The 12,333-nt window shown below is 41.2% G+C and overlaps 1 protein-coding gene across 2 annotated transcripts in view; it reads left to right on the top strand.

Moving 5' to 3' along the window:
• Nucleotides 1–12,333, top strand: part of rap1gapb (RAP1 GTPase activating protein b) — a 112,921-nt gene that overhangs the window by 50,842 nt on the left and 49,746 nt on the right. For both annotated transcript variants that reach the window (XM_050038654.1, XM_050038652.1), the window contains exon 3: nt 6,631–6,724. In XM_050038654.1, the coding sequence (XP_049894611.1) occupies nt 6,631–6,724 (94 nt within the window). The remainder of the gene's footprint in view (nt 1–6,630; nt 6,725–12,333) is intronic.

Raw genomic sequence — 12,333 nt, 5'->3', positions numbered from 1 at the left:
AAAACTGAGCTTCTATAAGGCAATGAATATTGCGGAGGGCGTGGCTCATCACATAAAGGTGTATAACATCTTGGGTTTCACCCATCACCACGCAACTTTGTAGGCATATGACCACACATAATCTGAGGGGACCCCTCCATTATTGACCCCATCAAACAAAATGGGGGCGCTAGAGAGCTAATTTCTTATCAAGGCCTAACTGCCATATCGATTTTTAAAAAACTTGGTAGATATGTAGAACAGGACGCCTCAAGGTGACTGGAGAAATTTAACTCTAATTGGCAACTGGGTGGCGCTATAACAACAGAAAAATGCTTAAAAATGGCTAAAATGCGACTGATTGATGTTGTTGTTGTTGTTTTTTTCAGATTTTTGGTATGACTAAGTCATGGTATGGTATGCTGTACATAATCACAGAAACTGTCAGTGTGTCTATGGTATGCTGTACATAATCACAGAAACTGTCAGTGTGTCATTCTATCAGTCAGTCATTCTGTCTGTCCCACGTTTTTCTACTCATTGACGTGGTCAATCTATGTGAAACTGCACATAGGCATTGAGGATTGGCATAGGTAGAAGATGACAAAGCTACCAATGGGTATGGACTAGTATATATTAATATATGTTTCCTCTCATGAACCCACACAGACCAGCAACCCTATCCTCTCTCGCTATGTTCTTCAACCTTGCCCTCATCCAGAGCAAATACTCTACCTTGTGCCAATATTTTTACTTCAGCAGATATTCTGTATCATAGCAACCAAAGCATCTCAGCTGAAAAAATGCTGTGCCTCGAAAGCCCTCTCAAGCACTCCCAGCTGAGCCTTTCCTGGGAAGCACCTGGAGTTTTTAACTGGGGAAAAAAAAATACTTTGGTCGATATGGCCCCTTATTCGAGTTTTGAGTTCTGAAACAGAAAATGTACCCATATACTCAGAACATTCCCCCAAGTGCTTTCAGTGTCATCTTGTGATGAACATCTTTCCCAATTCATTGTCTACGGAGCGACTCCAGATTTAGAAGAGAGTTCTTCATGTTTCCTAATATTTTTGATGTGTTTCAGACCATAGGAATAATGTGTACATATATTTTGTAAATGGGTGTATTTACCCTTTAAAGAATGACAGATGTCCTTTGAGTGAAATGAGAGATAAGCCTTAGTAGAAACCTTGAGTCCAGACTGTACAGTACAGCTCATATTTTCTTTACATTCTTTGCATGCTAATAATTCATCTACTGCACCAGCGCGCCTCAGTGCCTTCACAGCAGATGATGAATCACTAAATATTCTGACTTAATAAATCGATATCATACTGTATTATTGTGTCATATGTCAGGATGGTGGTATTTGATAGCATGCTCGCTGTGATCATCAGAATATGCCAGCTTGAAATATCTCCCTGAGTCAGACTTAGCATTTACCCTTTCACCAGATATATTTCTGTTATCTGGCTTGTATATTGATGCAGCAACGGTATAAATGCACACACACATACCCACACACATACACACACACACACACACACACACACACACACCACGGAAAAATGATTCATCTTCCGTGATGAGAGCCACCAAGCATGCCATCGGTAGTGAAAGTGGCAGGCTGTCAGGCAGCCTTCATCTTCCTGTCTATGGAGTTTTCCTAAATCAAGATTGATTTGCACCTTTGTGCTTTGACTTTCATTATGGATATGTGGCCGTCCCACGTGGGAGGTTTGGGTTAGCTGTCTGTGTGCTGAAGCAGCGGGCAGGTACTGTACGAAGGGTAAATGTGATGAAAGAAAGCAATGAATTTAAAGGAACAGTCTTTTATATGTACAGAGGTTAAATAACTCTCTCTCATACTTTAACAACAGAATGGGTCGATTTCCACTGACTCCCAAAACAACATATATTACCATTCTAATGGCTGCACTTTAAAGGAATCTGATTTGATGATTATGACATGTAAACCCCTGCTGTATTTTTCTATGTTTAAATGGTTTACTCATACAACCTATTTTTGAAAGCTATGCCCCTTGTGATTAGAGTTGTACCGATACCAATACCAGTATCGGAAATGCCTCTGATACTGCCTAAAATGCAGTATTGGGTATCGGCAAGTACAGCCTATGACCAATCCAATACGTACCCTACAGGCAAACAAAACGGAAATGGAGCGGAGTTTAAAAAGCATTCTACTGTAGCCTCTAAAATGTCTGTTTTACCAAATTGTATGGCTGCACTTTAACCTGTGTCTTGATCTGTGTCAACACTGGATAGTGATAATTAAAAAAAAAGTTTTATGGCATTCATTCTACTATTATGTATTCATTTCTTAATATTTTACATATAGTTTTAGGAGGTGAGACATACAACAATTCATATCCCATCCATTTTTTTTTATGCGCTGGTATCGGATCGCTACTTGGTATCGGCAGATACCTAAGGTTCAGGGATTGGAATCGGTATCGGGAAGGAAAAACTGGTATCAGTACATCTCTACTTGTGGTTCAAATGGTTCCAACCATTTCAAGATACCAGTACCACAGCAGGTTCAATTAACGCTTCTGTTGGACAAAAAGCAAACAAATTAAGTTATAACCAGAGCATGTGAGTGGAGCAGAGCGGGTGAAAATTTCCACTCCTCGCTCGCAGACCTGTCACTTTGCGCTGCTCGTCCGCTCCGCTTGGTTCTGCACATTCTTCGCTCCGCTCCACTCCATCATAAATTTTATCCAGCTCCACTCGCTCACTACTCCACTCAAAAAAATTGCGTCATACTACCCTAAGCTGTAATCTTCTATTCACAAATAATACATGAGCTTGGTAGATTCTCCGGGGAAGCCCTCTCCTCGCAGTTAGGGACCGTTCTACACGGTACTGCTGTCGGCAGGGTGTAAATAAGTCAAAGTGTAGAGGAGACGGACCGGGTTAAGCGGCCGACCTCCGGGGAAGCCCTCTCGCCTCTCCCCGCAGTTAGGGACCGTTCTCCAAGGTACCGCTGCTTCTCTTCTCAGTTTCTTTTCTGAAGTACACAGTAAACTCCATAGTTTTGAAAGAAAATAGTGTGGGTGTGCGCAGGTGCAAAGATGCATTCTGGGTGGGGCATGAGCGACCGGAGAGAAATTGGAGCGAGAGATAAGGCTCCGCTCCACCTTTTAAAAAAATAGCCGCTCCTCGCTCAACACAAAATCCTTCCGCTCCCCGCTCCCGCTCTGCTCCGCTCACATGCTCTGGTTATAACGCACCTGTGAAGTGTTATTATAATCCACAGATAGATATTATGCGAACAAAAAGGCTATTTGATGATGATTGATGATTGAAATCCTGCAAAATATTTAATCCAAACACAATATTACATCCATAGATGTACACAAATTCCATAGTATTGTTTAAGACGTTCATATTTCTCCACATACTATCCATAATTTCTTCAGTTTGCATGTAAATATGATTCTCACTGCCAAAGGGTGGCTGAACTCTGACCTTTTGATTGACACCTCACTTTAGCCAATAGGAGCTTCCGTACTGATAGTCTAGGTTTCAATACCCAGCGATTGGCCTGATGGCTCATTGGTCTTGTCGTCAATGACACTCTTCCACAGGAGTTTTTAACCCCTTATTGTCATCATAGATATGGACATAAATTATAAACAAAGGGGAAAAAACTATCTTTCGTATCAATTTAGGTTTTCTAGAAGTGTGTTTGTACATAATAAGCTCCTAAATAGACAGTTCTGTCTGTGTTGATTAGTTTTTCACTCACACATAATCACACATTTCAGTACATTGCTTTTTTATTAAAAAGCATGTGGATAAAACCTTCGAAAAACATGTTTATTTTCTCTGCTATTGTTATGTACTTTGAATTTTGACTAGGAGAGGCTTCATAATATGGTCCCATTGTGTTTTCCAGTTAATACCTCCCTGTTCTATTCATCTGCAGCATCTTTTTTCAAGAAAATATTAAGACAAAGATAAAAGAAAACCTTTTGTTTCAGTGTGTTGAGACTTACATAACTCGGTGACAGAAACACTTTCTTTGTAAACACATTTTGTTGCAGTAACACAGAGGTAGTATCACAGTAACAGAAATACCAGCATTAGGAAGAATGTTTGCTGTATGCTGCAGCATATGGCTAGCTTTCTTAGATACTGAGCCTATACATGCATTCATATACCCCATTATTCAGATGTATAGTCACATACACATATAAAAGTACATCGAAAATAAAATAAAATAAAAGCAAAAGAAATAAGAACTGAAATAAATGATCCACAGGGGTAAAATACAGGATATTAACTGCTATTTACCCTTTAAGTACTTATTGTTATTAACAGCTAGTCAGGGGAAAGACAGGAAAGTTTCTTAAAGTAGGAAATAAGGGGTTGCCAGTGACTGAAGAACTTTGCAATTGAATTGAACCTTGCAGTGAGAACTTTATCTTCTCCAGAACTAGGAAAAACATTGCGTCATGCAACCAAGAGGCACGAGATGGTGGAGTTTGCATTTGTCCTGCGAACTATAAAGGCAGTGCATGAAATTACATTTGCTTGTTTCACCGAGACATGACTGGTGAATGTCGAATGGCGGTCATTGGGGATGGCTCAATTGTTAACTCTAATATCTCTGATCTAACCTTAAAGAGGTGGTTCCAATAGCCAGACAGTTTGGGGCATGACCATAACATGCGTGTGAGATTACAGGGTGATAATGAGCATCTTTCACAGGCATCAGTAATATCAGGGTATATCTTTGACAGAAACACAGAACATTTTGACTGTTGGGGGAAAAATGTGAGAATGTAACCTTTCGTATGAGTATAAATGGAACAGAACAGCTTTCAGTTTACTTCGGGTATGGCTTAAACGTTTTAGGTGAATTAGATGAATTTTACTGGATGCTATTAACACGTTCACAACATTATGAAACAGTCATTGTTACGCTATAAAAGTTAGTGGTTAGGTCTAGGTGACAAAACTAGGTGGTTATAGGTTAAGAAAAAACATCACAGTTTGACTCTAAATAAGTATTTTTGTCACTAATGTAATGCCACATTGCAGATGTCACTAACGTCACATGCTACACATACTATCATGCTACGCTACGTTGTCATAAAAACATAACACCTGTCTCCTGTGTGAAGGTCTGTGCTTATTTGACCCGTCCACCTTAAAGGGACTTCCTGCATCTTCTTTACAACATTGCACAGACTTCTTATGCTTTGTCACTTCACTCTTGCTGCCTTACAATTAATGTAAGACTTGGTCACTGCTTGCACAGTCAACCTATATGGCTGACAATAACACCTTGCAATAAGGTGTAATAATAACTGTGTGTTTCAGAATCATGTATTTCACCTTTGGTGTTTGACCTCGCTACCTTACTGTTCCCATGGGACAGTGAAACAGACTTGCGGCTGAACGAGCCCCAGTAAGGCTGTTCTTTGTAGCCAGATTTTAATGCATCATTCTTGGCTCTGAGCTGCATTTGACATCATCTTTTTATTGTGTTCCGGCTGCATTTTTATGAAAGACGTAACAAAGTTCACTCTCTGGAGGGATGTCGGTTCTGAGAAGCTGAGGATGCTGCAGGAAAGATCTGACAGCCTCTTTCAGTCATTTCCTGGGATTCAGCAGAGATCAGAGGCAACAAAGAACAGTGTTTCTGCTATGTTACAAATAGATTTCTTAACCTCAACTCCAGGTCAGCAGTCTGTTGTCATAAAAGTGCAGCTCTGTTTACTCAGACGTATATATATTCTCTCCAGTTGTACCAGACGCAGCGTTTTCAGATAGGGAGATCGGCAGTGTCTAATAATGGGCTGTCTGCAGAAGAAAGACCGCTCTGTAAATGATCTTATTTCAACACACCACAAACCACTGTGGTGTGTGCCAAATGGCAGAGTCGAGGAAATATGTGAGTGTGCAATTCTCCACTAATTCTCACTCCATTCTCACCAAGAAATCAGGTTGTGCTATTGTTCTTTGATTCTTATGCTCTTAAGCAATGTTTAGAAATGCCCTTGATTCGGGTTCGGGAACAGGTTGCATGCACAGACGGGCTGCCAGTTCCAGCAACTGACTTGTTGTGTGAGACAAAGTGTGAAGTGATATGTTGTGACCAAAATCCTGGTCAAACTGGTAATTCACTCGAAACACAGAGAAGAGAAAGGGCTGAGAGGGAACAGAGAAGGAGAGGCGAGGGCAGCAGGTTAAGAGATGAAAGCTGAGGCTCCTTTCTTCTTCTGCTTTGTATCAATTTTTCGCTTTGTTCTCAGTCGTCTCTACACGTCTCCTCTTCCTCTGTGCAGTTCCCCTCATCTCTGCCATTTCACAGTCTCGCCTCTAATCATCTCATCGCCTTCAGCGTAGCTGGTGTGAGGGCAGACGTTGCAGGCAAGCTTATAAAGCACAGGAAGTTACTCCAGAGTAAAAAAATAGTCTCAGTGGCGTAATAATAGCACCCGCCTCATTGTAGTAGGAGTTGAATGATCCTCTTTGATGGGATGACTCAGTTGTGTTACAGACATTTTCCTTTGCTCTTATTGCATAAATGAGAAACTGAACTCAAGGTTGTCATAACCGTCTCTCTCCCTTCCTCTCTTTCTCCCTCCCAACCCCTCCATCCTCTCTGACTCACAGGAAACAAGATGGAAGGATTCCTCGTATCTCTGATGAAGTAGAGCCCTCACTAGCACACGCCCACCCTCCATTTCCTCCTCCCCCACTTTCAAAGGTAACACAAGACTTTGGGCCTGCTGCTCTTCTCTTCTCTATTCAGGTCTGCAGTTGGTACAGCTGCTGGAATCAGATACTGAGACACTGCCAAGAATCTGATCTGAGAAATGTGAAACCAAGAATTTTACCATGCCTAAAATCAAAAGCGATCATCATGATTTTCACACACTCTCTAATACGATCAGTGTAAGTGATTAGGGACGAAATTCACTGTCCTTTTGTGCAAAAATACAGTTGATCTGAAGCTTCACCAGTAAAGGGACTGCATCTTTCTAGTCCTCTGACCACTCACAGTGCATTTACACTACAGAGTCACATTCACACGCTGTTAAGGCTACCGTGCAAGGTGTCACCTACTTCTCAGTTTAGGCGTTCACACACACTCACACACAATTTTCAGCATCTTGCCCAAGCGTGCCTCGACATGTGGGCTAGAGGAGCTGGGGATCGAACCATAGATCTTTCAATTAGTGGATGACCTGGTCTTCCTCCTGGGCCACAGCTGTCCCAGCTTAATTTAGACAAATCAAGTGGGTATAGGAATGATTACAGCAAGAGAAATCACAAACATGGCTTATTTACGGGTACACTTGAATGAAATAGAGCCATTTTTAATGTTGTTAATTACACATGCATTTCCTGTTGACATCTCAGAATGTCCGCCGATAAAAAGATCTGTTAAGGATATTAAATTTACCCAATGAAGGATGATGAGTACTCATAAGTGGATATCCGTTGTTTCAAGTAATCCATGTACCGACTGTTGTATTTAAAGGATAAGTCTGGCTATTTTCTATACTTTTGTTATTAATAAATCCCGAGAAAAGGCCAAAACCAATAATTAGAGTTATCTTACAACATTTTTTTTTGCTTGCAGAATGCAGAGTGATTTATAACCAATTTACGACAGTCTGTGTCTGTTTACTTCCTGTTAACTCCACAGTAAAGTTATCGTCACCCACAACCTAAATGATAACGTTACAGTGCTTTTTCATCCTTAACTTAATTACTTAACGTTTCACAGTTAGCTCTGTATATATATTGTTAACACTGTAAACCATTCGTTTTTGTATATAGTGTGTATATAATCCCCTCAGGGTTTCTAAAAAGCGAGGTTAGCCAGTCAGCTAGCTTAGCCACTTTAATTTTTGCCAGCTCTCCCAAGCACCGAGTGTAACAGCCACAGAGACCTCACATTAGCTTAGCTCTGAAAAACAGTCTACCATCAGTGCTCTATTGAGTGACTAGCTAATGTCGCTAAAGGTATTCTAAGACATTGAGGTGATCAAAAACACCAGAAATGATCAAAAACACTACATAAAAAAATAAGCGGTAAATACTATATGCACAAAGTTAATTGTGACAGGTGGCATAGGTGTAACTAGCTTAAGGAAGAAAAGGACATTGGCGAAGGTAACGTTACCGTAGAGGGGACAGGAAGTGAACAGATGTGAGTTTTTTTTAAAAAGCATATACATCACACTACAGTGTGCATGTAAAGAATTGACTGTGAAGCTAAAGCCTGATAGTTATCCACCCATAATAACTATTATTTTGTTATCGTTATTAGAACTTTTTTTAAAAATATTTATTGGTTCTTGTTGGAATTTGTTTTTCTTTTTTTTAAATTTTGATCTTTTGGGGGTTTTTTTCTTTTTATTCTTACGTGTTATGTACAGTTATATGTCATGCACTGTATATGTTGAGTGTGTGCCAGAGCCCAGGAAGAATAGCAGCAGATATGGTGTAGCTAATGGGGATCCTAGATAAAACTAAGCTAAGCTAAGGTAAGCTAAGCTGAGCTAAGCTAAGCTAAACTTAACAAATCTAAATTAAACAGTTAATTCCTCTATATCATTGACCACAATTGGTGTTGCATGTGTATTGTACGGAGGAACATGTGGCCATACGTGACAGTGTAGGTCCTTATGTGTCAATATTCAGTAGCACACTAAATATGTGTCAGTTGGTGTCTAAAGGTGGTACCCAACACATGCTTTATTTACACCCGTTTGAGTAATGTTTGCTAAAAAAAAAAAATTAAAATAATTTAGATTACAATAAAAATGAAATTGAATATGTGTGGCCCATTTTTTTTAAAAATTGTAAGTATGTCAGAAAGAGTCTTTTCTTTTCTAATGTTCCATTGTACCCTGAACTGAGAAATAAACAAATATATTCTGTTTTGGTCTTTTCATGGGATTTGTTGACAGTAAGAAAAATATAAAGATACAGCCTAACCTTGTGAAGCAATAGGCCAGATCAGTATTGTATTTTATTTGGAATGAGTCCAGTTCACAGAGTTATTATTGGCACTAGAATAGCATTACCAGGCCTGCCCTACCTCCAGTGCATCTGTTCATTTTAATTCCCTCCAGGTTTCCTCCCTCTTTTTCGCTCATCATATCCTTCAGCTGTTACACCAGGTGAAAGGTGGCTCTAATGCCTCCCACCCCTGGTAGCTGTTGGCAGCTTGTTGTGGAGCTGACGGAGGAGTCTGTGCCCTCTGTCACAGGCTTCCGGGACAAATATAGATCTGCAGCAGTTGTTCCTCTCTAATTCATACCATAGGGAGCACATTGGTATTATTTTTGTCACACATGCTGTGGAAATTCAATTTATAAGGGAAAAATAATATGGATTTTTATATGGAGCTGCACTGATTAGACTTTCTATGTTGCAAGTGCCAAGTGCATTGTGTGTGTGCGGTGACAGGAAGGTGTAATTTCAACTGTACATACAGTATATGAGGTTGTAGGTTGCACACAATAGGGTTGTTAAAGCCAAGAGCTTAAACAAGACTGTAACTCTTTATAGTTTTATTGCTGCCAGTGGTCAAAGTTAAAAGCTCTTTAAGTAAATCAGCCAAGTGTCTGCATAGAACAGAGCTGACGTGAAAACCAAAGACAAATCCACATAGTAGAGCTTGGATCAGAGAAATGCAGAGAGTGAAGAACGTTACACTGAATTCTGTATATTGAAAGGTGCTGCCATGGTGTTTTTAATTAGGTGCATACTGGTGTGACACTAATGTCGGTCTGTAAGTTGCAGTGAAACCTTTGCATGAAGACGAAGCTACAGCGATGCTATCTGTGTCATTTCTGGTGTGGATCTGTAAAGGTTTACTTCTGCAAGTCAGACACATCGCTTCAGCGTGTTATAATGATGTGTTCAGAGCTGATGGCCTGGAGGCTTTCAAGCTGTGATTTGAAGTTTGATTAAGATACATGAATTACTTTACCAACAAAGTCACTGATTCATCTAGTCCTGCTCATGAAGATTCATGAGTGAATATCAGAGATATTCCTACAGTCACTCTGTTTTATAGGTCTTGAGGAGTATTGAACTAAAGGGGCACCCGCAGAGCGCAGACCTCCACCAAGGCCTAATGCCCTATCTTGCAATGTTGAAGGTGCAATATATGAAACTCAGAACATTGATTTCGCAGCAAACTACTATTATTCATGTCCCCATCGGCTAGCTAATCAATGCCGCTCTACACTGCGCTATACCTGGGATGGACATGCACAAGAGAGTGGTGCTCATATGGCATTGCTCATACCTGCCTGCATGATCACACTGTTGGAAAATTTAAATTTAAATTAAAAAAATTTGCTCCTCATCTCTACTTGAGGCCAGCAGCTGAAGGCTACATTAGCCTCTACTAGCATAACACACCTTAATCTCCAAAATACCTGTTGGAGGTAAAGTTGCATTCTGGATAATGTAGGCATCAGGTTTTGAGCTGTTGGGAGAAGTTTGCTTTCAGGGATTTCAGCCAGTCTTTTCATGACCCTTCATCCATCCATCCATCCATCCATCCATCCATCCATCCATCCATCCATCCATCCATCCATCCAGGCAACAGGCTGGGCAAGGTACTCCACAAGTCCTTCTCCCCCTCCTGGTAGATCTCTGAGGCGTTCCCAGGCCAGATAAGAAATATAATCCCCCCAGCATGTTCTGGGCATACCCTGTGTCCTCTCTACCCAGTTGGACATGCCCGCAATACCTCTTACGGGAGGTGCCCAGTATGAATCCGGATTAGATGCCTGAACCACCTCAACTGGCCCTTTTTGACGCTGAGGAGCAGCGACTCTACGCTGAGCTCCCTTCAAATGTCAGAGCTCCTCATCCTATCCCAAAAGCTGAATCAAGCCACCCTACGGAGGAAACTCATATCGGCCACTTGTATCTGTCATCTCATTGTTTTGGTCACTACCCAAAGCTCATGATCATAGCTGAGGTACGGAACATAGATGGACTAGTAAATCGACAGCTGTGCCTTCCGCTCTAGCTCCCTCTTTACCCTGACAGTTCAGTGCAATACCTGCATTGCTGATGCTGCACCAAACTGTCCATCTCATGCTCCATTTTACCCTCATTCTTGAACGAGACTCTGAGATACTTAGACTCCTTCTCTTGGAGCAGTAACTCTCTCCCAACCCGGACGGGACAATCCACCATCTTTCTTAGTTAGGTTTACGAAAAGGATCATCGTTTTGGTTAAAATGAATACCAGATTTCTACCCAAAGGGGTTTTCTGCCAGAAATCCCTGAAGGCAATCTTCTCCCATGTCTGGATCCTTTGGTTCAACCTGTCCTTCACGAGTCCAACAAGGATACAGGAGTGCAATGCTAAATTAGCGGAGCACTCTTACTGATTTCATTAACCTGCTCACCTGGTCAAGTTAGCAGTAATAGATGAGCACTAATGAATCCAGCAGCTTTATGCTGAGAGTTCAAGAATCTTTCGTCAGTCCGTGATAAGACAGTTAGTGATAATAATGCATTACACATACAAATGCCCAGAAGATGTTAATCAAAATGCAAGAGCTGCTCCATGTTATAGGAAGACTTGTGTCTTTGTCTGGACTGATTTAACACTGCTTTTGCCAGTCTGAAGACAGAAGGAGATCTGCCCCAGAATACAGAAAACTCAGCAGCACTTCTGTAGACCTTAGCCTCTGTGGCAATCAACCGGCTCGTCTGAGGCAGTGATGGGTTGGACAGGGGGGGGCATCTGTGTGAACTCCATTTGTTTCCCCCTGCAGGCCCCAGTGGCCAAAGCAAGGTCAGACTAGTCTCTGGAGCCGGACCTGATGAATAGACCCCGATGGATTTTCTCTGGCTGAAATGATAGGCTTCTGTGCCCATTGATTGACTCTCTTTGAAGTTTAGTTTTCCATTTTACTGTATTGCCTTTGAGGATGCGGCTAACCCAAAAGAGCATAAATGGAGGGCTGGGGAGTGAGTAGGCGTGGGGATATTGCTTTGGATGCAAATCATTGACAATTTGTCTGTGGAAATTCAAATGGGGCTCTGGCTGTGAGGAGTTAATGAAGTACTGGACTCAGAGCTTCACTCCTCAGCTTGCAAACTGAGTAGAAAGGAACAGACTGTATGGCCCTCATATGTATTCACTCACATACTGTATTTTGACTCACTTAGCCATTCAGCCAAGTCCGTCAGTCGATCAATGAATCAGTTAATCAGTCGGCTTCCTCTCTCACTCATGCACTCCCACTATCTCTCTTTCTTAGACAAACACACACACACACACACACAGACACTGCAATTGCTGGTAATCAACTCAGAGAAAAAGAG

The sequence above is a fragment of the Epinephelus moara genome, chromosome 24, assembly GCF_006386435.1.
Source record: "Epinephelus moara isolate mb chromosome 24, YSFRI_EMoa_1.0, whole genome shotgun sequence".
NCBI lineage: Eukaryota > Metazoa > Chordata > Actinopteri > Perciformes > Serranidae > Epinephelus > Epinephelus moara.
This window is presented reverse-complemented; position numbering and strand designations above follow the sequence as displayed.